This window comes from Ambystoma mexicanum, chromosome 2p (genome assembly GCF_040938575.1).
Source record: "Ambystoma mexicanum isolate Mex_15411 chromosome 2p, UKY_AmexF1_1, whole genome shotgun sequence".
In the NCBI taxonomy this organism is placed as follows: domain Eukaryota; kingdom Metazoa; phylum Chordata; class Amphibia; order Caudata; family Ambystomatidae; genus Ambystoma; species Ambystoma mexicanum.
This window is the reverse complement of record NC_090923.1, coordinates 313,407,471-313,434,421: the sequence shown is the minus strand read 5'-3', so window position 1 is coordinate 313,434,421 and position 26,951 is coordinate 313,407,471. Positions and strand designations below refer to the sequence as shown.

The 26,951-nt window shown below is 46.1% G+C and overlaps 1 protein-coding gene across 5 annotated transcripts in view; it reads right to left on the bottom strand.

The window, feature by feature from the left end:
- CACNA1D (calcium voltage-gated channel subunit alpha1 D) overlaps nucleotides 1-26,951 on the bottom strand; it is a 2,225,258-nt gene that overhangs the window by 607,143 nt on the left and 1,591,164 nt on the right. For all 5 annotated transcript variants that reach the window (XM_069643624.1, XM_069643621.1, XM_069643623.1 and 2 more), the window contains exon 34: nucleotides 1,274-1,433. In XM_069643624.1, the coding sequence (XP_069499725.1) occupies nucleotides 1,274-1,433 (160 nt within the window). The remainder of the gene's footprint in view (nucleotides 1-1,273; nucleotides 1,434-26,951) is intronic.

Here is a 26,951-nt window from a genome sequence, read left to right as displayed (position 1 = left end):
CTTTAATCCACCATGCTGCCAAAATGTCCAATGATGTATACGCTCCTCTAATCCACCATGCTGCCAAAATGCTGAATGATGTACATGCCCTTCCTACGCACTCTGCTCCCAGCATGCAGATTGCTGTAAATGACACCCAAATGCACCCTGTAACTGAGCCTCTGAAGCCCCATGCTACCATCATGCCAATCCATGTATGTGCTCCCATGTTACCACACCATGTTAACAGACCGCACTCTTGTTCTACGAAGGTTGAACATAATATTGCCAGCACCGCCAGACCGTTACCTCATGTCGCATCCCCCCTGGCTTCTCACTCTGCCACTGGGACCCCTTTGACACACACCAGGGACAGCATCCCACCGAGCCAATTGAAGCCACTACCCGCTTGCCATTGTTAACAAAACTATGCAGACGACACACAAGTCCTCTTGCCCTTGTCTGGTGACTATGAGTCCGACACGAAAACCCTCAACCCAGCCTAGTCCACAATCCAAACCTGAGTACTGGCTGTGCCTAAACGGAGACAAAACAGAGGTACTCTTAAATGGATCAATCAAACCATTAAAGAAACTTGACAACCAATACCGAGTCTTCACCACTGACAACACCCAAATCACAGTCTCCCAGGCCATGAAAACCCTCTGAGTCTACCTTGACTCCAACCTCTCCATGACCAGTCAGGTAAATGCTATTGCGTTTTCCGCAGCATACCACTCTAAGCTGCTCAATGCAGCTAGACCATTCCTGACTACGCCAAACTGCCTCCACAGAGCCAGAGCCATAATTGAGTGTAGTGTGCTTTACAGCTGCTGGCAAGCAACAATCATAAAATATCAGGTAGCCGGTTTTGTAATTCACTGTATATCAATGTTCTTACATGGTAAAACCACAAATTGAAGTCTATTTGGTTGATGCTGCAATGTTTGGGGCTTCGGCAGTTTACAGTGACAACGGGAGTTCACTGCCGGTTTAGCCGTATTAGGGGTACAAATAAGTACACGCGCATTTAACATTACCAGCATAGGTAAATAATCGTTGTAAATACGCCAGATTTTGAGTTACGCTTACTTCCCGTTTTGACGTGGCGATATCCCCAATGAAAGCGGATAGTTCCTCGTATTTCTGGCAAACGAACTCATAATTTTACAGACTGTAAAAATAGGTAGTAATTCTGTTACAGCAGCAGCGTCATTTACTGCCAAACTCAAATGGGGTGAACATGCTTTTACACATTTAAATATCTTTCTGTTCAAAGACAGTAGACACTTACCAAAAATGCACAAAGCATGTAAAAGGTGATGAAATAAATAATGGCGAAGTTGCTTCCGCACGTGTCCTCTTCCCCGGGTTGATAATCAGACTCCGGATCACAGCGTTTGCCTGGAAGGCAGGCCAGCATGATATCCTGCCACGCCTCACCAGTTGCACACCTGTGTGGGTCAATAGACCAAAGTAAACGAAATGCAGAAATTAAGGTTTCCAATCACTAGTCAACCATCTAACATTACTACGTGAATGAAACGTCACATTTCAGCTCCTTTTAGAGCAGGCACGAACAAAATGTGAGTGTGGGCCACTTTGATAGGTTACTTCACCATGTGCGGCTAGTAGTTTTGACCAGTATTACTGAATAACTATCCTTTAAAATTCACAATTTGCATCACGTTATCAAAACCTCCCCACTTGGGTACTTCTCAAACAGTCCGTCACAAAAGCAATGAATTGCCATTTGCAAGTGTGGGCCAATTTTTCATTGGTGCCCGAGACAATTGTATGCCCCAGTCCGACCCTGCTTTAGAGGATGTTACGCTTCCGACTGCGATTCATGGATAGTTGCAACACCTACAGCATTCACTGTGAACACTTATGTCAGCATAGGTCAGGTAAACAGAACCCTCTGATATCATCAAGGCTAAAGACCAAATTGCGTATCTCGGTCTCCTCATCTATGACATTGTATCCCCAGTAGAGACGTCTTTATGGGAAGGCACTTGTCCTGGCCTGACCTGGGAGGAGGGGACCCCACAAGGTTGCCTGATTTGAAGAAGTCAGTTCCTATTGTTTAGCAAACTTAAATATCGTATCAGGATATTATATGGCATGCTGCCGAGGCACAACCGGTCTGTTGTTGACAAGTACATTCTGCTCTGATCAATTCATCCTGTAATGCTTTCTGTGTTCACTGTGGTATATATAGTTAGCGCATTCACTACGACAACTCTGGTAGAATTCTCACTTTTCTGGGGAATTTTATTGATCATGTGCAGTAGTTAAAGTTGAAATCATATTGATAAATGTGAGTGCCACGATGGTTCAGAAGATAGTTTTATAGCACTCACAGCAGAGATATGTGTCCTTATGCAAGATTGCAATGCCAAATTCCAGCAAGGTTGACCCAGCCATTCCCATGTCTGAAGTTGATAAAACACATATGTATATGTATTTTGTTTTGTAGCACAACAGGTGCTAACATCAGCAATGTACCTGCGCCAGATAGTGGTTGCTATAAAAACGTCCATAGAATTCTGCACGTTTATAAATAACAATTTCACAAGCATGTGTTTTGGGCTATAATAACGCTTCCAAATACAATATAGAACCCCAAGTTACATATTATAGCGGCAGATAGAAGCTCAGGGGATACAAAAAAAAGGCTAGCTAGCCCCGAGTCCCTGAAGTCCCGACATTAGCAGAGCCCCAGATCTTTTAAAGCCCTAGCAACACCCCTGGTAGGCTGGCACTTATGTACTTTCCTTCATAATAAAGACAATGAAGCTAGAATCATTCTCATGTTGCATAATACGCTTCTACAGTTTATTAAAAACGAGTGTGAAAGCCTGTGCACACTAGCCAAAATGCGTAAAGAAAGACATTTTCAGAGTGTTCATTTATTATGTGATATATCCTAATGTAATCTTATACAGTAGGTTTTCATTCACACATTAGGACCACTATAAATCTTAAGGCAACAGCTCCCTCTAGTGGTGACAACCAACAGGCGAATCGGGCAGTCTCTACTGCACATGTCTGCCTCAGACAAACATACATCTGGCCTTTTATTATCTACGATTGTCATGTAGGTTATGTGATGTGTCTACTTTTCAAGTCAGTTCTATAAAGTGGCATTATTTTAGTTCATGGTAAATTTTAGAAAATAAGTGGTACTTTTCAGAAATTGCATAGTGTGTGGAAATCCCAGCTTCAGCACTTAACCAATGTTTGATCCTAGGCATCTCATTTAATCTTCTATTGCCCAAACAGTCAAAATTGCCAGTCCTTAAAGCTTTCACAATTGTCACAAATTAGAGTGATTTAGTTCTCAGGGTATGATATTCAAAAAAAGTCTCATTCATGGTTTCACTGGCTATAGTGTTGCTTCTTCTATAATAGTGGGCATTAACATATTGCACACCACTGCCAGTTATTAATTTTATCTCTAATGGCAACATGTTCCTCTTCTCATTGATTCTGTCTAGATAAGGACACCTTCCTGGTAGCTTCTAATCTTCATCCACTAGCTATGCTATGGTATGTGTAGCTTTCGTCTTGATTCCAATTGTTCTCCTGTATCTATGCTTGAGCACTTTTGCATTCTGTGAGGCAGCTAATCTGAGCAGTATTTCTATTCTGGATTATGTGCACCTTGTTCATACAATCTGTGTCCTGCATTTATACTATGGCTGGTGTAGCTTTGTCGTGGCTGCTATTGATCGAAGGTGTCCATGCTAGAACACAAGTACCCTCGCAGTGGACTGCCAATGTAACCCTTGAAATGCTATTTGTTTATTATTCTGATTACAGCAAGAATGAACATGGTAGGGGGACTAAAAGGGAGTACTCTTTATTACTTTGATCGCTGCGAGGCAGCATAGCAAGCTACGTGTAGTGATCGCGACGAGGTTGGTGTGTTACCAAATATTCTGGATCCCTTTATTCCTTTGGTCCAGTGAAGGGGGGCCCTGAAGGTGCCTGTGCTTAAAATGGTCCCGATCCCCACCGCAGGTGATCTTCAGAAACGTTTCTGCCACCAGGGGGCACAGTGCATCAGGTCTGCCAGAAACCTTTATTCACCCTGCGCCAGTCATGATGTCGGGGCCAGTATATATCGAAGTGCTATGCCCCCTGACCTCAGCTTCACCCTTTTCCCCAGGCACTCTGACGCTGAAGGACTGTGCAACCATAGGTGGACTAGCTATCCGCCTAGTGGGGCAGGTGGGGGGGGGCGATTAGGAACCCATGTGAGGACCATCCATCACCAAGTACATTACTGATAGGTAATTTGGTAAGTCGGACATAGGAGATGGACACAATATGTATATATAAATATTAATTTGAAAACAAGCTCCCCTATGAGGAATTCCCTATGCTAGAAAATAACAAACGGTGCTCGTCAGGATGACTCACAAATAAGCTCAGTCCTCTGTGCAAAACAATGCTAACCTATTACCTTCCTTACCACTATCAAAAGAAAGAAAGAGAATCTACTGTTCAACTTAGTGGTGGGTTACTCCCCTTTTGTGGTGGCTGGTTTCCTGACCCAAACCAAGAGTTCTCACAGTCTCTTCCAGAGTTTGGCTTTGTATAAAGTCCTGCAAATAATTTCTTTCAATGGTTCTTTGGTTCAAATAATGGTCTTATCAGATAGTCCGTATAGTCCTTGGTTTATCCCTTCTCCTGGGATGAGTTATCTTGATCTGGATAGGCCGTTACTTAGAAAAACAAAAAACTCTACTTGTGATTTTTTCCTGGTTTGTTCACAAACTTAGCATCGTGGTTCCTCCTGGTTGGGTAGGCTCTGAGTCTTTTACACTCTGATGGGCTTCTCTTTTCTTTCAACCCCCCCCCCCCCCGGCGGGTATTGTTTTCTCAGCCCCGGGTGAGCTACAGGCCTGCTCAGCCCACTGGTGGTCAGTACTTTCCTCTCCCCTCTTGGGTATTCGTATTCTCAACCTGGCGCAGGATATGGGCCTGCTTAACCCTGCTTGGTTTGCTGCTTTTCTCTCCTCCTCCTCCTTCGTTATTCATACTCTCAACCCATGGTAGGTTATCGGCCTGCACAGTCCTGCTTTTTTCGATGCTTTTCCCTCCCTCTCCAGGGATATTCAGATTGTGAGCACTGTGTAGGCTATGTGCCTGATCAGCCCTGCTTAGTTTGTTGCTTTGCTCTCCTCTTTCTGGGATACTCCTACTCTCAACACAGTGCGAGTTATGAGCTAGCTCAGCCCAGCTCAGTGCCTTGCTATTCCCTCCCCCTTGTAGGGTATTGTGATCATTATCCCAATGTGGGGTACAGGCCTGATCAGCAACGCTTGGTTTGTTGCTTTTGTCCCCCCCCGCCCAGGGCAAATGAATCTCTAGCTCAATGTGGGCTACGGACGTGCTCCACTCTATGTGGTTTATCGCTTTTCTCACCCCCTTGCAGGGTATTCACACTCTTTCTAGTGTGGGCTCTGTTACACCTTCTAACTACTCATTGGATGCCGATGCTTACCTTTTCTATGGCAGCGCTACTCTATACTGAAGGTGCCTCTCAGGCCCATGTAAGTCAGCGTCCTTGCCTTCGCTCTAGTCTGCTGTTCTGCGCAGCCTTCCTCTCCCTGGGCTTCAGCAGAGTAGTAGACAGACGCTGTTGCATCTGGTTCGTTCGGTTCTGCTTTGTTCTTCTGTGGTCCCTGTTTGTTCAGGGGTCCGTCCTCGTTCGAGCAACAGCTCTCCGCAGGCTGCCTTGGGTCTCCACCCACTACGCCGACTGTGTGGATCCCAGCTCCTCCTGTGCAGGAGCGTTTCCAGTTGGTCACTGTGACAATGCTGGAAGCTTAGCCACAACCATCATGGCTGACATGGTCGGATGCAGTGCCCATTCCAACATGTCGTCCGCGGGATTCGTTCTTCCGTTTTGTCTTCCGGTAGCGGGCTCTTGGTGCTGCCTTCAAAAGCACATGGCTCCCAACTCGCTGTGCACCGCAACATCAAGTATTCCTAGTCCGGACGCTCCCTTGTTGTTTTTTTTGTTGCATACTGCCTGACGTTCTCTCTGCTCGCCCCTCTCCCTTCCTTTCGCCTTCTTCTAGCTTGTTTTCCTGGATCCTCAAGCTGGGAGCAATTCTGAATGGCAACATCTAACTTTGCCAATACGCGGACAATACTCAGTTATACCTAAAAGACAGTGGTACCCATTACATCTGAAGCTCCAGGAATTGCTGCAATGCCATTCAAGTTAAGTACCTATATGAAGCTCAATCTCACAAAGATGTCATTTTTCATACTTGGTCATCCAACAAAGCAGGATACCATTCAAGTGCGGCTACATGACTAGCACCTTGAGTGATTCACACCTTGCCGAGTCTTAACAGCCAAATCACATGGGTTTATTTCAGAAAGCACCCTCTACTTCCAATAACTTAAAAAAAAAAAGGCTTGAAACCCAATAACCCTCCTCTGGAAGGTAAAACCCTTCTTTCACCCCCTGGAATAGAGAACCAGTCTAGCACTGGGTAAACTCCCACATTGATGGTTGAATTGCCACATCATCAAAGTTTCGGCAAATCACCTGCGCCAACTCAGGCCGCCCAATACATTGGACCATGACATATCACAGGAAAGAAATAATTCAGCCCCATTTGTCAAATCCATAAGGAGCTGCACTGGTTTCCCATCATAGGGCCTCATCATGAGTTGGGCCTTAGCCTTAAAATGTGGCAGTAACACTATTACCGCCGCATTTAAGGGTTGACCCAATCATGAGACGTAATTGGCATGCAAGGAAAAAAACAGGCCTTCTTTTGCTACCCCTTTCCTACTGGAACACCATCCTGGTGGCAATCTGGATCGCGCCAACTCTCTTGCAGTTCAGGAACTCTAGACTTATCTTTTCAATCAATACCTAGGTGCCACCTACCCTCCTTTCGTTCCAACATCACTTACAATATAGATGGCCGAACAGCTTGTGTTGCATATTATAGCCCACCTCATTGCCTCATATGTTACCATCAACCACATGCACAATACTCTGTTGCTTCCTAGCAAGATCCGCTATGTAAAATCCCAAAAAAACAAATACCCTTCCCTTGGTCTCCTAAGGTTTTCTTCTACTTGCAGATTGACTATTCATCTTCAGCTTCTGTACAAAGCATTTTCTTTTTGAAAACTTTGATCTTCCCTAGTATCCTTCTCTAATCCTATTGCCACTCTCTCAAACTGTTTACAGATCCAAGGGAACTTTTGATGGCCTCTAAGGGTCCATGTGCAGAGCGAAAGCCCAAGTGGGGTGCATGCTCAATGGAAAAAAGCCTGATATGGATTTCCAACATGGATCGCAAACCAGGCCTCAAACACACCTCAGAGACAGGAATCAGGCAGTTGCGTTTGGTGTGTGCGGCCATTATCTTCAGCTTCCAATTCCCTGCAAAGAGAGAGGGGTGAGCCAATTTCCTGTGAACTTGTCTGGTAGAGTGCCAGCTCAGGAGCGCTAGTTCTCCATGAATTGTCATGAAGAGCCCTGGGGTCAGGAACCCTCCATGGCATTCCTGTCTGATCTCAACATAGTGGGATACAAACTAAACCCTTTACAAACACCCCTTCACAGGATTTAATGAGGGGAAGGGTTTACAGACAAGGGGAGAGGTGGGCTCACAATGCTTAGGCCAGGGAATCCCAGGAGAAATTGCGGTAGCCAATCAAAAACATTATTGCCTCAATTGCCTTATTACTTACACTGTAAAAAGGAGGCACTCCAGCCTGGCTTTCTGGGGGTGAGAACAGCATGCCTGAGAGCTGATGATAGAGCGAGACAGAGAGAGAATAGAGAGGGAAAACAATGGAGGAGGAGGAGGAGGATAGTGAATTGAAGAGAGAGAGGGATGGGTTAGGAAAGAAAAAGAAGGAGAAGGAGAAGGAAAAACAAGAGGATGAGTGTGAGCAGTAGAAGTATGAACAGGAGCTAGAACAGAAGCAGGAAGAGGAGGAAGAGCAAGAGTAGGAATAGGAGCAGATTATGAGGAGAGCTTGTGACTAGGAGGAGGTCAGCTCCAGCAGCTGACAGTGCTCCAGCGCCCAGGTGGGCAGTTCCGGTTAATGGAGGAAGCATGTAGAGAACGTGGGGATTGCAGCATGCAGGGACCAGTCAGAGTGTACTACATATATTGCTGACATAAGTCATGGATCATATATTCAATTAATTTCGCAGACTGGGCAGGGCACTAAATCGAGAGAGCAAACAATAGTAGTCATGACAGGATTGGGGTCAGTCTAGGGTGGCAAAGAGCAGACAGTAAACACTATCCCAACACCCTAGAGTACAAGGTAGAAGGTAGAATAACCTACCTGGATCAAACCAGGTAAGGGGCATGGGGTGTGACTGCTAGAGTTTTTCAATGTGGAAGAGCCAAGCATAGGAGCTTAAACATGGAGGAGGAACTGTCCAATTAGCAATTCCTGACCGTCAGTACACAAGGGTCCATAGACAACCTGGGGATGCCTAGCTGCCCCACGTGGTGACACGACCAAGTGTCAGCAATGCGACCTACCTGCTCAGGCTGACGCCGGTACCTGGAGTAGGGAAACTGTCTGTCCCTACCGGTAGCCACTATTTTCTGTGGTGGGTTTGAGACAGGAATTTTTCATTTCTAAATGACTTGATTCTCCTGATGTACCAGTCTTTCCGGTGGTCTCTTTGTATCAATGTCTTTTATCTTATTATCATTTACCCTGTAGGACTTTCACTTATAGTCACACACAACTTTTTTAATTAGCAATTGTAATTCCTTCACAACATTCCGGGGTTTGATATTCTCGTTAAGTTCTATGGAAATCTGTGGATGTTAGCTACAAGCAGAAGTTGACATTTTGTTTCTAGCCTAAAAAATTAGAACGTTATGGATGTTTTAGTGGAGGTCATTTTTCTGAGATAGGCGCAAGAAGGGGAAAACAGGGATGCGCTTTCAAAAGATAAACAGGATTTCTTTACACTAGGGGATGACTATGAAGAAGCAAATACTACACGGAAGCACAGCCACTGGACCAGGGCGCCACTGGACCAGGGCGCCACTGGATCCGGGCGACTGCTTGCCGAGGAGCTTGCCTTCTTCAGATGAAATATATGAGCACAAAGATATTTAACAATACTAGTACCGAATGAGATAGTAGGGATAATATAGAGAGAGTTCAGGCGATTCAAAAATATTTCTACCAATGCAGTTCTGAATATAAGAGAGGATGGGTTTAAGACAGGGATTACTATGGACAGTACATATGCTAGTGACAGTCCTATTTATAGATACTCACTATATGGGTTTCAAACAGAACCATCAGCGATTCTGGTCAGGGACAGACTGCTGGGCACACCGGACTGGACTGGGTCTGCAATCAGCAAGGCGCCCTGGTCACCGCATGACAGGACTGGACAGGATCGGCACAGCACGGTACAGCACAACGGGATTGGATCTTTTGGTTCTGGTAATAATTCTTTTAGCAGGAAAGCAGTTACAGCACAGCCCGGCTGCTTCTTTTGTTCCCCTTAGGTTTGGTGGGATTCTTTCTGGTTCTGGAAACTCAAGGCCTAGTTGAAAACGGTTCAACTAATGGAATGGACCTTTCTGCATGCCAGGTTTCTGGAGTCAGGAGCAAGGAATATGGATGGATCTGCTTCATGGTGCTTCGCCAGGATCAGGATAGTGGGTGAATCTGTATGTCTTTCTAAGTCCTCAGCTTTATTTATTTATGCATATGGCAAAGGGGTGTGTGTGCTCAATTATCCTAAGCGCGCCCCCTAGGCAGGCTATTGGCTAGAGTCTCTTCTCTCCCTTGATTGAAGAAGAAAACAGGGTGTCACCATGATTATGTGGGTTTATGAGTCAGAGAATCCTCCCCTGGTTCCTTTGAACATAAAATCCACTTTCAGTACAATATATATTTACAAATTTGCAACATTTCTAACAATAACATACATAGATCACATATTTTGTGGAGCAGATACTCTTCCAAGCCCCGTCGCTGTAGGATCTTGGGTCTGCTTTTGACAGAATTCCACCTTCTTTGTCTGGAACACATGGTCCAATTTCGGCGCAAATTTCCACAAACATGCGCATTGTATATGGGCATAAGTGTGTGAAGTTTCATGCTTTTGACATAATTACATTTGGAGTAAAACCATTTTTTCTGCCGTTTCCTTCTAGAACATGTCACATGGTTTTGCTGCCTCTTAAAATGTACAGTCAGAATTTAGATACACAAATATGTGATTTTTGTAATTTAAACAATTTTCAGTGGTAAGTTATATGTCTTTAACAAAATGTTTCTTTGTGAATGTCCAGCCCCAACTGGCTGTTTGTCTCCGCCTCCTTTTGGCTCTCTGCAGTTAGAAGCAATTTCCGCCTCCTTCCTTCTGGGAGAGGCCGTTTATGACTCTTCACACTCTGCATATCCTTTCAGGCAGAGGAAGTCCATTGTCCCCTCCTGGCTCCCCAGCAATTGGCACCTTCCCGTGAGTTTCAGCTGGGGGGGAAGTGTCCTCTTTCTGGGAAGATACCTGCCTTTCAAGTTCCTGCAGCTCAGCCAGGCTTACAATTAAATGTGATTTCTGTTGCAAATTTTTTCTTGGCTTAAACTAAAATTGCAATTTCACAACAAGCAGCTAGAACACTTATTCCAGCTTCTAAACCATGGGATTTAAATAGTTACAACCTCGGTTACTCTCAATAACAGGTCACTTAGTTTTCAGACATTAGATTTCAGCTGCACAAGTTTAATTCTTCTGATGCAAGCTAATGACAGCTGTTATACAGGCAGCCGCTGGTATTGCGCCCAGATTTTGACAGATTTCACAGGCAGGCACATTTCTGCTGTGAATGTTTTGATGACAGATTCCGCATTTATGGACATTGTCTGTTCATAATGATTTCTTGAATGAAGTGACTTGTAGCACCCAGCAAGAATATTGGATGTTTGATGGTGTTTTGTGCCGGTATTCTGTAGTTTCAACAACCAAGAAAAAGGATTTAAGAGCAAATTCTGGATTTCTTTCAGCAAAACACTGCCTTTCATTCAGTCTCCATTTTTACTTGTTGGCAGCCCAGTGACATGTTTCAGCAGTGAGGTCTCCGTTCCACGACTGACAACATGCATGGTATATTTGGCAGCCATCTTTTCGTGTTGCAAAGCGTGATTGCCATAGGTTTAGGCGCGCCCAGGGTTTTGCGGCCATTTCAATATTTCTGTCACCACAAGGACACAGGAATGTCGCAGGGCAGAGCATAAGTGGGTTAATACATCCCACAAAGTCCCCCCTCATGACATGAATTTGACCGGCCATAAAGGGGAAGTCGGGAGATTGGGATGTTCAGTTTTTCTTTTTGGTCCAAGTGGGAAAATTCGTCTGCTTCTCCCATCAGTGCTGGATCGACAGGTTCTCCTCGCTGGTTCCAGATGGAAGTATGGACCGATACTCCGGGCCCCTTGGGTCTTTCCTCCTGGTCCCCGAGTGGTCCTCCTTGGTGCTTAGAATCCATGGTTTCAGTACTATCATGACAGAACAAAGCAAGGTTATGGACATTTCGCCACCACTATTCATGTAGTGGGGCAGATGCATACATTTGACATACAATTGACAATCTTTACCGCTTGTAATTATTACTGATTTTCAAAAGGTGGAATGGTTTTACAGTTGGAATTATCTAGGGATCCGGAATGTCCCCAGGTTCCAGAGGACTCCTCTAGTTGCCACAGAGTATGCCTAGGATGGCAACACTTCGGCTGGTTGATGTGGACCCACTTATCTTCCCCTTGTGCCAAACTGCCTTTGGGGATATGGATTTTGTAGGCGACTGGTGAGATTCTATCTACAATTTCAAAAGGACCCCGCCAGCTAGGAAGAAATTTGCGCTGTTTAGCCTGGTCCCTTTGGAAATTGTACAAGTAGACCCGGTCTCCTATTCTTTTCTAGTAGTCTTAAGGTCATAGTGGGTCTTCATACTGTCTGCAGATCTTTCTAGATTCCGCTGAGCAGAGGCAAAAACATTTTGAAGGTGTTTTTTCAGATTCTCAACATACTCATGAGTTGGGGAGGCATTTATCAATGTCTGCTCTTGGGTTCTGTAGAGCAGATGCTGGGGAAGCACCATCCTTCATCCAGTCATCAGCTCAAACGGTGATCATTTTGTTGCAGAAGAAGGGGTAGATCTGATGGCCATCAGGACAAGAGATAATCGAATGTCCCAACTTGGCCCAGAATCTGCCACAAACTTTTTTAATATGCTCACAATTGTCTTGTTGTATCTCTCAACTCCACCACTAGAGGCTTGCCGGTAGGCAATGTGTAGTTTCCTTTTGACCCCAAGTATCTCCCACATCTTTGTCATCACTTCGCTAGTGAAATGACTACCTCGGTCTGACTCGATCCTTTGGGGTAGTCCAAAACGTGAGAAGATGTGGTTGATCATCAGGGCAGCTGCTGTTTCTACCTTGCAATTTGGGGCCGGGAGACATTCCACCCATTTAGTGAACAAGCATGTCACAGTCAACATGTACTTGTTCCCCCTAGAGGAGCGAATCACGGGCTGATATAATCGACTTGTAAATCTGACCAAGGCAGTGTCACCCCCCTCTTTTGTAGGGGAGCACAGTGTGTGAGTGTTGTTGGCTGAAATTGTGCACACTCAAGACACCCCTTCAAGTATTGGTCGAGGTCTTGCCCAGTGTGTGACCAGTATGCAACCTCTTGCAAGATTTCTAGTGTCGTATGAAACCCCGATGACCGGCTATGGCCGCATCATGGGCGTGACTTAGCATCAGGCTTCGGAATGAGGTAGGGACCACCCACTGGTCATTGCCAGGTATGGATCTCCTTACCAACAAACCGTCTTGGATTCAGAACATTTTTGGACATTTCATCAACACTCTGAGGTCCTATTTCCCTATGTAATCGGCATCCGTCAGGGGAAAGTTCTCAGGGTCCTCAATGTGTTGATAAAACTTACCAATTATTGGATCCCCTATTTGAGCCATAATCAAATCAGCACCTGGGGTCTCCTTACTCCATTGTGCAGTTGAGAGTTCATTGTGAGCATTTGTCTGGGACCTAGTGATAGCAGTGACCTGGATTTCCCCCAACAGGGACTCGATCCGAAGTAGATCCCCCTTGGATGGCTCCGGTTTTGGCCAGCTGATCAGCTAGGTCATTTCCAGTTTTGTCTGGTCCCTCTACTTTAGAATGACCCTTGATCTTTTTCCAGTAGATGGTCATCCCATTCAAGGTGACCAGATCATCAATATTCTGTATTAATTTCCCATGTTTCAATGGTTTGTTATTAGCACATAGCATGCCTCTGGTTTTCCAGTTAACCAGGTGCTCCACGAACCCGTTCCGTACATAATCTGAATCTGTGATTATGACCAGATCGTGGAGTTGGTGCTGGACAGCAGTGAGGATGGCTTGATGCACAGTCATCAGCTCTGCCACTTGACTACTTCGGGGACCGATTTTGTACCCAGCGGAGGGTTCTGGGCATCATTCACCCATGCATTCCCTACGCCGGTCACAAGTTCTTTTTCCCCGTTGTTGTCAACATGGTAGGAGCATCCATCCACATAGACAGTGGGCATTCCTTCACACTTGTCTTCTCCATAGACTTTGTGTGGGGAATTAAGGTATGCCTCCATGTTGTCCTTGATTTTAAGACTTTCACTCTCGAGACAGTTTTCTCTGGCACAATCATGCTAGTCAGCCAGACCTTGCGCGAGGGGCCCTTTCTTGTTTTGGCCTTATCTGACCTCCACAGGAAAGCCTTGCGTTGACAGAATACAGGAAGTAATTTGGGAATTGCTCACATTTCTGGCCCGGATTCTGTCACTTTGGAGATATTGCAGAGGCTGGTGTGGAGTCTCCACTATGATGTGTTCCCCCTGGATAAACGGGTGGTAATTCTTCAATGCCCAGACCGTTGCCAGGAGTGCCTTCTCACAATCGTTGAATTTTTCCTCCATAGAGGATAAAGTCTTACTCGCATAGGAGATTACTTTATTGACCTTGTCATGCTTTTGATACAATACTGCAGTCAAGCATGTATTTGAGAACCCTGTCTCCAAGAAGAACTCCTTGTTTTTGACAGGGTAAGCTAGGCAAGGCGCTTGTGAGAGGCTCCTTTTGAGTTGTCTTACTGCCTAGGCTTGTTCTGGACCCCACTCCCACTTGACACCCCCCTTCAAAAGATGGATGAAGGGTCTTGTGATCTCTGCGTAGTCCTCAATTAACTTTCTGCTGTAATTAGTTAGTCCAAGGAGGCTCCTTAGTTCCCAGAGAGTTGTGGGGTCTTTCAATTTCTTTTCCTGGGACAGAGACCTTGAGGAGTTATCTCATGCCCCAAGAAATTGACACGGGTTCTGCACCACTGTGCCTTTTGAAAGGAGAGTTTTGCTCCGGCAGCCCTCAACGGAGTCAGAACATAAGATATCTCCACTATGTGTTCCTCCACAGTTGAGCTTTTGACTAGAACATCATCTACATAGGCCAGGTTACCCCTTTCACCCAAATCGGCATGGCCTTGTTTAGAAAAATATTAAATTCATTGCCGGAGTTGATGTATCCAAAGGGAGTCCGGGTCTATGTGTATTGCTGCCCCCGAAGGTGAAAGCCAGCTTGTATTGGTCCTCCCTACTGACAGGTACAGTCCAGTACCCATTGGTCAGGTCTATTGCAGTGAATTCCTTTGTCCCGTGGATCTGGGCCAGCCGTTGGTCAATGAAGGGAAGAGGCCATCGGGAAGTATGGAGTTGAGCTCCCTTAGGTCTGCACAGTCTCCCCACTGGCCGTTTGGTTTCACAATCCCCAGCACCGGATTATTGAAGGTGCTGTGGACTGGACGAATTATCCCACGGGACTCAATGTTCTTAATTATTTCAGTAAGGGACTCCATTCATGCGAGAGGCAAGCAATATTGCTTCACAAACACTGGAGTCATGCCAGGGTCCGTGCAAATAGTTGTTGTGTGGATGTCGGTGCGACCAAAGTCATATGAGTCCACAGCAAAGAGATCTTGAAAATCTAAGAAAACTTGTTTCAATTTTTGATTTTGCTCCAGAGTCTCACAGGCACCAGCTAGGTTAACTCTCTCTTCAACCATCTGCCTGAAGCCTGGAAAGACTTCCGGTTTGGCTATCTCAGCGGCCTCCTCCAGCTGGGTGGAGAAGTCCCTGGTCAAAGTGCTGATTTGGACTGATGGCTTCAGGTGGGGAAGGCAGTCCTCGTGGACTTGGAAGATCACCTCATCCCGCCTGAAGTCACAGGTCACATCTTCCTTACCTTAAGGGCAGGAAGAGTACACCAGGAAATTCCCCCCATGCCGGGTGAAGATCCTGTCTGGTGTTGCATCATCGGCACTATTACTGTCAAAACAGTCCTTGGGGATTGGTCCTAACAGTTCATTACCTAAATCTATGGAGAAATGTCGGTCATCAACCGCCATTCCAATAATGGTGCCTGCGCCCAGAGTGATACCCTTTAGGTCGCTGTTATCCACCTCTATTGGAATGGTGTCGTGTTCTATGTTGACTAGTGGTGTCGGGTTTACCCCCAACCCTTGCTGTTGGAAATGAGCATTAAGGTGAATATAGGCGTCAGGGTTTTTCAGTTTCTGTCCTCTTTTAATTTTTACTTCCAGTGAGAATTGTCGGGTCCATTCTGGGATGGTGACTTCCTCTCCAATCTGAATTTCAACTGCATAAGGCAGCAGTTGAGCTGACCGAAATGCTTTCTCTGGGTCATCAAAGTCCATGGGATTACCCGCTAATGCTAATCGGGACCAGACTTTGAAGTTTATTAGGTCCAAACTAATGGCAAAGCGATTGGGAATGTCACTGCCTAATTAAAATGCAGCAGGGACATCTCGCACGACCAAACAATTATGGACTATGCTCTTGTTGCCTATGGACATTTGGAGCATACACCTGCTAGGCAGGAGATGTTTGGAATTGGGGGTTTCCAGGTCCATTTCCCATTTGTCTATCAGTTTAAATGTGGGAATGGCTGGATCTTTTGCGAGTTTGTGAATCATGGCTTTGCTGATGAAGCTCTTACCGTTGTTCACACACACTCGGGCGAGGACAGAGTCCTTCCCTTCATTTAACTGAATAGGGATGAAGAGCTGCTCTCCAATTTTTTGAATATCAGCCAAACTTTGAGCTGATTTCTCATATTTCTGGACTACAGGAGTGGGATTTTCTGATTGTGAATTTGTATAGAATTTCAGTGTTCCCTTCCAGTGTGGAATGCCACCTTAGACTGGAAGGAAGGTGGATTTTCAGAAATAGATAGGACTCCCCATAACCAGTTTGTTGTCTTACTGCTATTACTGTCACATCTGGGATTTGATTATTCTGGAAGTGAAATTCTATTTGGTCAGGTTTTTGTTCAACCATGTGGCATGTTCCGTTTAAACTAATATGGCTGACACTATGTTTCAATTTTATTGTTCGGCTAGTCTGGGTCCAGAGGACCTTGTTTACACAATCTATGAGGGGAGACAACCTACGCAGGATGTCATTCCCTAGTAAACAAAGTGTGCCCTCTGGAGTCACAACTATGACCAAGTGCTTCACCTTGTGTCGCCCAACTTTAATGTCCAAATCCGCAGTCCCCTCGACGGGAATTTCCTTCCCGTCGAAGTTCTGAAGTTGTCCAGGAAGAGGGGTGAGAGGAATTTGGTATTTCTCCCCCCTTCCCGAATTCAGTTGATCGAAGGCCCTTTTTGACAGAAGGGTAGCTTGGGATCCAGTGTCCACCGGTGCCAACATTGTACATTGCCCCTGAATTTGGACCGGGGCATAGAATCTTCCCTCCTTTTCCTCAAGGGGGCAGAGGTAATGCACATTTTTGGACAACTGGTGAGTTTGTTTCTTGGTTTTGGATACTGACAGAAAGGTGATTTGGGCAGGATTCTGTTTGGGGTCTTGGGAATCTGGAAGAAAAAAGGTGACAGCTAGATATGGAGGAAGTGTTGGGTTCCCCTGGTTCTGATTCTGGCTCCCCCCCCTTTTTGGAGGCAGTCACCAGGATGCGTTTGAACCAGGGGATTCTCATGCTGGTGATTCTGGGGTTTGATGATGGGCGGTGCCAACTCGGTCCCCACATCTACCCAGTCTGGATTTGAATCCTTTGGGACCCATTTTTCTTTGGGAGGAGTTCCCCCATCCCTGAAGGAGAAGATCCTTTTCCCAGGATCCTCTGAGGATCCCTCTCCTTCAAACTGGAAGATTTGTACCTCCTCCTCAAAATGGATCTTTTTGGGCTCTTTATTTCTCCTATCCACCCCCCTCTGTTCCTTGGGTTGCAGACTTTCGGGGCAGGACATTTTGGTTCCTGTTCCTGGGTTTCCAGGGGCTTTCTACAAGTCGGGAAGGAAGCTTCCTCCAAGGCTTTACATCCCCCTTCCCCTTGTGCCTCCTCCCTGGGAACTGGTGGGTTGTCGGGTTTCTTCCCCCGTCATTGCTCTGGAGCACCAGATCCTGGATTTGAGGCATTTTGAGCCGCCATGCTCATCTGGGGGTTCTGTTGAGCCCTCAGCATGCGAGTCAGATCCTGTGCCATGTTCTGGACCTGGCGCTCTAGTTGGGACACCCGCTCTGGCTGGTACGGGGTCCTCATGTCTCCCCTGGATTGATCACGGTAAGGGTAGCTATGCATTCCCACAAAATACCCTGGGCTAGGGACGTTTGGGTACCCATCCACCCTTGGCCTCCCCTCTCCCGGATTGGGCTGTCTAGGCTCAGGAAAGTGGGGAAAGAAGGATGGGTTGTTTTGGGGGTTGAAATTTGTGCGGGCAGGTTTTTAGGCCCCCTCATCTCCAGATCTAAAATGGGGGCAACTTTCACCTCCGCCACTTTAGCAGCAGCAGGGGTGTTGGTTGTTTTGGGGCTTTTGGGACTATTTCTGTTTTCCAACGGCTTCTGCACCTCATAGATGTGCGTTGCTTGTTCAATGACCCAGTCTAGTGATCTTTTCTTGTGAAAGTCCCTCACTAGCTGGGTCATGATATACTAAGGGAGAGCATGAAAGAAAGTGTTTACAAATTCTTTGCTGCCAGTGCGCACCCTTCTAGTGGTCTGTGCAAAGGCGCGTTTCAACTCTTTTTTCTTGTGGGGCCTGGTCTTCCCCACATTGTAAATTATAGGCTGCCTTGTGAGCCTCTTGAGGATTCCTGTGAACGGAAAAATGTCTCAGGATGGCCGCCCTCTAGGTGGACCATCTGGAATGATTCTGATCCTCCAGCCCCGCAAAGAAGCTGGAGTACTGAGGAGAAAATGTCCACTTCGCATACTGAATACAGCTTTGGCTGTGCTTCAGATGGAAAGTGTCCATCATCTGTTCAAATAACTCCAGGTATTCCCAAACCGAATACTTTGCATTCTTGTGGTAGGGCGTGATGACACTCCTAATGGCTTTTATTTGTTTCAGGGGATCCTTGAGCAAGGCCCTTTTGACTTTGTTGGCTTTCTTAGTTCGGATCACCCTGGTCCACTCATCCTCTGACTCAGAGGCACTGCTACCAGAGGTGGCCGTTTGGCCTTCTAGGCTCTCCCGGATTCTGCGAGCTTGGGAATGGCTGGCAGAATGTGGGGGCCTAGTTTCTTGGGTCCTGTGGCACTCAGAAGAGTCTTCCGACTCTTCCTTGTTCCCAGGATTGGCTGAGTACCCCCCCCCCATTGTCCTAGCTGGGAAGAGGTCTACCCTCATGGAATTCCCCACTAAATGTTACTGTCTGATCCCTGGATAAGTGATATTTCTGAGGATCCATTTCTCGGATTCTCCCCTCATTGGAGTCTCCCTGATCAGAGAAGATGGCCCAAGTACTTGGAAACCCATACATAGAAGCCCGCCCTTCCATTTCTGGGAGGCGCTGACCTATGAGCCCCATATTTCCCCTTAGGTTGAATTCTGCCATCCCTGTGGCCCTTGGACTCTGTGGCAGAGTCCATGGAGTTGAAGAGATGAAAGTCTCTGGTACCAAGGTTCCTGAGGTTATGCTCAGGTGTTTCCCCCTCTCCCAGCAGACCTCATCTCTCTCAGCCCCTACTCCCTGTTGATATGCAAGAACCTGACCCTTTTGTTCTTCTATCAAGGCCTTACTAGTCTCTATTAGTTGTTCCTGCATAGCTACCTGTCTATGGAGCCTGTCATTTTTCTCACAGAGAGCCTCATTGTCTCTCTCTGCTTCCTGTGTAATTTTGGTGTATTGGGCACATTTTTTCTGCAGGAGGGTTACCTCCTGAGTCCTGTCCTTACTGGCCTGATCATTCTTTGCTAGAGCATCTTCCACCCTCCCGGCGTGCTCTAACAGTTTTTCGTAGTCTGTTTTGAGCTCACCCAGTCCCTGAAGGACCAGGTGATTTTCCTCCATCTTGATTTTTAAATAACTGACCTCCTGGCCTAGGGTGTCCCTTTCCTGAATTAGAGTACCCCTCTGGGCAGCCAGGTCGTCCCTTTGTTTTTTGAGTGCACCAGCTTTCTGGCACTCTTCATCAAATTCTGCCTGGGAGTCAAGGTCTTTGATAATTAATTTGTTATTTTCCTCTTTTATCTCATCAATCTGATTTTCCACAGCGATTATCTGCCCTGCGCAGGCTCTACTATAGTTCAATTGCTGTTCCAGCTTTTGTTGGCTCCGTAGTAGAGAGTCCAAACTTTCCTGACACTTTTTGCAGCGCCAGTACTTTGATATCCTGCTCTACCTTCTCTTGCTGCAGGATATCCAGATCTCCTTTTACTTTTAGCAGGTACTGTCTGATTTCATTCTCTGATTCTTGGCTCTTTTGTAGCCTTTGCTCTGCAGAGACCAAATCAGTTTGGGTTTTTTCTAATGATTGTACTTGCCTGTTTGCCAGATCTAGGTTTTCAGCATTTTTCCAGTATTGCTCCAATGTGGAGGTACAGATATGCCGCCATTTTGTCAATTTTACTTTGCTCTTCTTTTAACTTAGGGGCCATGTACAATTCACTAAGTGCCTTGTTTAATGGACCCTGATCCTGCCATATATCTAATCCTGTGGCAGTGGCTTGTTCTTTGATTTCCTGCAGCCAAACATTCTGATCCTGCTCTGTCCATTCACCCCTGACATAATTTGTGCAGTAAGTGTTCTTTTGCCATATTAATTGCTACAGGGGACGCCATTCCGGAAATATTAATTTCCTTTCTGACTTACAGGAGTTATTTTTTTTTTGCAAAACAGGCTAACTCCTTAGAGTGTTTCTATTGAGGGGTGTTTTTACAGTGTAACACAGTGTGGTAGCCCAACAGGGTATATGTACCCAGTCAATTAGCATGCTGTATTAGACTGTCACAAGTGGTATGTCTAATTCAGAAAACGAGCCCCCAATCTGTAAGTGATTTCAACCGGCACTTCACCTAAGTCAACGCCTAGCATGGGATGCACAACTGAAATCCTTATTTATTTGTGTCTAAAAGTTCTTTTATTCTGAACGATGTACCACTTATATCACACCCCTCTCTTGGAACCCCCCCGGTCACACTGAACCAGGAATCAGGCTGGTTTGCAAAGTTTAAATATTTATTTATGTATTCACAATATAATCACACTATGTTTAATGGGTATACAATAATCACCAATGGGGTGATGTCACACTAAGCAATCTCTTTAATCACAAGGAGTAATAATGAGCAAAAACAATGCAGCACAGAGATAATACTTTCGCAGGTGTGTTCAAATCAAATAGCAATGTGGTTACTATTTCCCCCTGCAGACCCCTCAACCCCCCAATATGCAATATAAAGAGATAGGAGGAGGAGGAGAGAGAACAGGTTTCAGGAATGCAGAATTCAACAAAATGTCAATCCCAATTACCCCCCACAAACACAGGAGAAAAACGGAATTGATTGACAAACGGTCAAACTGGTTTTAAAGGGATCTTGAGAATGGATTGGGTAAAACACTAAATATGGTTTAAATGACTGAAATTGTTGAAATTCTAATGGGAGCCGCTTTGGATAGTTGCAGACAAACACTAGCAATGATTTGACACTAATATGCAATGTACAAACATAAAATTGAGGTCGGGTGCAATAAAAAGCTGTTTTACACGTGTAATGTTTTGCCAAAACGAAAATTCGCAGCAAACTTTTCCGTGCACGGTAATCGCGATCACAGGAGAACTATATGGATTCAGAATGCGGTTGTTGGTTTCATGGAAATTTAGTTTCTAGCCTAAAATTTGAGGAAGTTATGGACATTTTAGTGGAGGTAGTTTTTCTGAGATAGGCGTAAGCAGGGGAAAACAGGGATGCGCTTTCAAAAGACAAACAGGATTTCTTTACACTAGGGGATGACTATGAAGAAGCAAATATTACACAGAAGCACAGCTACTGGACCAGGGCGCCACTGGATCCGGCGACTGCCTGCCGAGGAGCTTGCCTTCTTCAGATGAAATATATGAGCACAAAGATATTTAACAATACTAGTACCAAAGGAGATAGTAGGGATAATATAGAGAGAGTTCAGGCAATTCAAAAATATTTCTAACAATGCAGTTCTGAATATAAGAGAGGATGGGTGTAAGACAGGGATTACTATGGACAGTACATATGCTAGTGACACAGTCCTATCTATAGATACTCACTATATGGGTTTCAAATGGAATCGTCAGGGATTCTGGTCAGGGACAGACTACTGGGCACACCGGACTGGACTGGGTCTGCAATCAGCAAGGCACCCTGGTAACCGCACGACAGGACTGGACAGGATCGGCACAGCACAGCACAGTACAACGGGATTGGATCTTTTGGTTCTGGTAATAATTCTTAAAGCAGGAAAGCAGTTACAGCACAGCTCGGCTGTTTCTTTTGCTCCCCTTAGGTTTGGTGAGATTCTTTCTGGTTCTGGAAACTCAACGCCTAGTTGAAAATGGTTCAACTAATGGAATGGGCCTTTCTGCTTGCCAAGTTTCTGGAGTCAGGAGCAAGGAACATGGATGGATCTGCTTCAGGGTGCTTTGCCAGGATCAGGATAGTGCGTGAATCTGTGAGTCTTTCTAAGTCCTCAGCTTTCTCTATTTACGCATATGGTAAAGAGGGGTGTGTGTGCTGAATTATCCTAAGCGCGCCCCCTAGGCAGGCTATTGGCCAGAGTCTCTTCTCTCCCTTGATTGGAGAAGAAAACAGGGTGTCACCATGATGATGTGGGTTTATGAGTCAGAGAATCCTCCCCTTGTTCCTTTGAACATAAAATCCACTTTTAGTATAATACATATTTACAAATGTGCAACCTTTCTAACAATAGCATACATAGATCACATATTTTGTGGAGCAGATACTCTTCCAAGCCCGGTCGCTGTAGGATCTTGGGTCTGCTTTTGACAGAATTCTGCCCTTTTTGTTGGAACACATGGTCCAATTTCAGAGCAAATTTCCCCAAATATGCGCATTGTATATGGGCATAAGCGTGTGAAGTTTCATGCTTTTGACATAATTACATTTGGAGTAAAACCATTTTTTCTGCCGTTTCCTTCTAGAACATGTCACACGGTTTTGATGCCTCTTAAAATGTACAGTCAGAATTTAGATACACAAATATGTGATTTTTGTAATTTAAACCATTTTTGATTGTAAGTTATATGTCTTTAACAAAATATTTCTTTGCGAATGTCGAGCCCCAACTGGCTGTTTATCTCCGCCTCCTTTTGGCTCTCTGCAGTTAGAAGCAATCTCCGCCCTCTTCCTTCTGGGAGAGGCCGTTTGTGACTCTTCAGACTCTGCATATCCTTTCAGCCAGAGGAAGTCCATTGTCCCCTTCTGGCTCCCCAGCAATTGGCACCTCCCCCTGAGTTTCAGCTGGCGGCGGAAGTGTCCTCTTTCTGGGAAGAAACCTGCCTTTCAAGTTATTGCAGCTCAGCCAGGCTTACAATGAAATGTTATTTCTGTTGCAATTATTTTTTAAACTAAACTTGCAATTTCAAAACAAGCAGCTAGAACACTTATTCCAGCTTCTAAACCATGTGATTTAAATAGTTACAACCTAGGTTACTCTCAAAAACAGGTCACTTAGTTTTCAGACATTAGATTTCAGCTACACAAGTTTAATTCTTCTGATGCAAGCTAATGACAGCTGTTATACAGGCCGGCCGCTGGTATTGCGCCCAGATTTTGACAGATTTCACAGGCAGGCACATTTCTGCTGTGAATGTATTGATGACAGATTCCGCTTTTCTGGACATTGTCTGTTCATAATGATTTCTTGAATGAAGTGACTTGTACCACCAGCAAGAATATTGGATGCTTGATGGTGTTTTGTGCCGGTATTCTGTAGTTTCAGCAACCAAGAAAAAGGATTTAAGAGCAAATTCTGGATTTCTTTCAGCAAAGCACTGCGGATGCAGTCTCAGTTTTTACTTGTTGGGCAGCCCAGTGATATGTTTCAGCAGTGAGGTCTCCTTTCCGCCACTAACAACATGCATGGTAGATTTTGCAGCCATCTTTTCGTGTTGCAAAGCGTGATTTCCATAGGTTTTGGCACGCCCAGGGTTTGGCGGCCATTTTGATATTTCTGTCACCACCAGGACACAGGGATGTCGCATGGCAGAGCATAAGTGGGTTAATAAATCCCACACGTTTTCCCTTTTGTTGTTAGGTTTTGATTTAGAATCTTCACAGGCTTTTAAGATAGGGTTACTCAGTCCCCTCTTTCTCAGCTTCATACAGTTCCAATAACATGTACTGGGAAGGAGTTCCTTGCCCGTCTTCCATTGTACCGGTGACCTTCCGATTCTCCTCTTCTCCTGGTTACCTCTTCATCAGTTGAAGAACTTTGCAGGCTCTTTCGTTGGCTTGGGTGAACTTCTCCGGGACTTGGTCTCTCCTTCTCTCGCACCCTTGTCCTTGACTCCTTCTGCCGTACGCGGAGCGTGTTGCTGGGAAGCTACTTGCGTTCCCAATTCCTCGCTCCTTCTCTGTGTTCATTGGTTTCTCCGTTCTTGGCTTCCCTCACACTGTACACAGGCTTCACTGTGCGGAAGATGCTCATGCTTCTAAGTGTCTTTTTGGATGGTCACAGCGTGTTCTGTTGGGCACTCTGTTCAACACGGTCGGGACGTGGTCTCGCCCCCACCTGTTGCAGGAATCTGTCTTCTTGCCTTACAGTGGTTCTCCCATTGTAAAATACACCGGGCTTCCAGCTTCTCATTTTGGCCTTCAGCTGCACTTCAAAAGTCGCTGGGCTCTGCAATCTCTCTCTGGTCCACCTCTTCCAGGCATGTGCACGTCAGGAGGCTTCTCCGCCTTAGGATACTTTCTCCCTCCCTAGCATCCTCCACTCGTCCAAGTTAAGTATTTGTTTTCTCTTGAAGAGCTATTCTCTTTTTTCCCTCTTCAGGTTGGAATATTCCCGCATTACCTCGAGTCAAACAGGTAAATGGTACCTTAGTCTTGGTAGCAATTAGTCCTATGTATGCTACTAGGCTGGGTGGCTTAGGGGGCCCCTCACAGGAACAGGAGTCCTTGTCCCCTAAGGGGGAGTCTTTCCCAGTGAGGTCCCACTTGCTCTGACCCCTAGCGAGGTCTTGCAGAGCGGGCTCACCTCCATAGCCTCAAAGGGGAAGGCCCCCCCTTGGGGAGAAAGGATGAAAACCTTTGATTCGTTATGACTTGGAAGTAAGTGAACTCTCGGAGGGGCAGTCAAAGGAAAACCCTAATGGAGATTAAAAACCTCTGGAGCAGGTAATCCATGCAAAGTGCCCAACAAATGTCCAAAAATGTATCCCATGATCTGCAGATGGCAGAATGGTGATGACGGAGTCCAGGGAGCAGAAGTTGGAGTAATGGCTACCCACAAACAGGCAAGAGGAATCGAAACAGGCAAGGAGGGTACAAAGGAAAAGGACCAACAGAACCCCTAACCTTAAATCCCGGTTTGGAAGCCAATTGTGGTGCATGCACCATGATGGAAGAGGCAGGGCTAATGACATCAGCGGACGTCTCAGTTTGTGTTCCGGAATGGTGTCCATCTCGGAATGGGCCATGAAACTGACCCATCACGGCAGCAAGATGCAAAGCACACTCCAATGCTGCCATAGCGACCAGCTGCAACCTCGAGAGGTGGGGTCCTGGCTTCCAGGGATAAAGGAGATGGACATGACGATCCAGCAATGGTCCATGGGCCAGTGACCCCAGTTCCCAGGACCTATAACAAGGTCTGTAATCCTTCCATCAGATAAAATACTGCAAACGATCTTGATGATATCTGGGGTCAAAAATACTTTCAACCTCGTATTCAGGAGTACCATCACTCAAAACGGGAGACAGAGGAACCTTGACACTGTTGGGAAAAACAAGTAGCAGGATGAAGGTTCAACTGAGAGACATGAAAAACAGGAGGAATCCGGGACCAGGAGGGAGGCAAGTGAAGAGCAAAGATAACAGGGTTGATCCGTCTTTTAATCTGGAAAGGACCATAGGACTTCAAAGTCCACTTCCAACGGTGAATGCGTGGAGGTAAGAAACGGGATGAAAGCCAAACTATCTCCTATCTGGAATGGAATTGTGGGGCATTCCTGTGTTTCCTGTCAGTCATGTGTTTCATGGTAGCACAGGTTTCTTGTAGAGCATTCAGATACTTTTCATGACATTGTTGGATGTTCTGAAGATGTTCATCCACGGACAGCACTGTAACATGGCAAGTGACAGAAGGAACTCCATCACTGTAGTGGTGGAGCAAGAGATGGGGTCAATCTCACATTCCCTGCACCACGCCCCTCTTCTCCATCTGCAAGCATACAAATATCTTGTAGATGGACTGCATGCAGCCAGCAATACCAGAAGTACTTCCACAGAGAGGTCCCAGTCATCATATCTCATGCTCTCAAGAGCCACGCATGTAAGTTGAGGGATTCCGTGGTCGGATGCAGTATCCGGCCTTCTGACTGGGTTACTAGATCCGGGCGCCGAGGCAGCCATTGAGGTGGACAGATCCAAGAGATCGGATCAAGACCATGGTCCCTCGAAACCTCTTCAACCTCCGGAGAACCCATGGAATGACGGGAATCAAAGGGAATGCGTAAAGGAGAGGGAAGGTCCAATCCACCAGAACAGGGTCCCCAAGTGCACCGTTCTCTGGGAATTCCCTGGAGCAAAACTTTCTGCATTTCCTGTTGGACTTCGTTGCGGACAGATCCACTGCTGGGGTACCCCAGAGAGCAAAGACCTCCTCCAGGACTTCCTGGCACACTTCCCACTCATGCAAGACCGTGCTCTGCCTACTCAGAGCATCCGCCAAGTTGTTCTTTGTGCCACCATATGAACTGCCGAGACCAAGATCCTGTTCTCCAGCAACCAGAACCAAAGCATCATCACATCAGTGCAGAGGGGACAGGAGTGCACACCACTGCTTGTTGAGAGTGCATTGCCACTGTGTTGTCTGTCAGAACGAGGACATGTTTCCCCTGCAGAGACGGGGCAAATGCTTTCAGGGTAAGCCTGATAGCTCGCAACCCCAGTCTGTTGATGTGCCACCTGGCTTCCGTCAATGACCAGAGGCCGCTCACCTGCAAATCCTCGCAGTGAGCGCCCCAACCCTTCAGAAACGCATCCGTGGCCACTCAGGTCTGAGGCAAAGGAGGCCAGAAGGCTTCCCCCCGCTATGAGACTTTTGCGGTCTGCACAAAAGGACAGGTTGTTGATCACTGATGCGGACAACCTGAGGAAATCCGAAGGAGAGCAGCAGTACTGAGACCACTGATCCCTCAGGAGCCATTGTAGGGATCTCATGTGCAACCTGGCCTCTGGCACTAGAGAAATGTAAGAGGTCATGAGGCCCATAAGGCGGAGAAAGGAAACTGCTAATAGAGTGGCATGGTTCCGGAACGAGTCGACCATTTGTGTCAAGGGTTCCATGTGTTCCATTTTTGGTGGGGATATTTTGTAGGGATACCGTGTCAAGCGGACTTCTCTCTCCTCGGA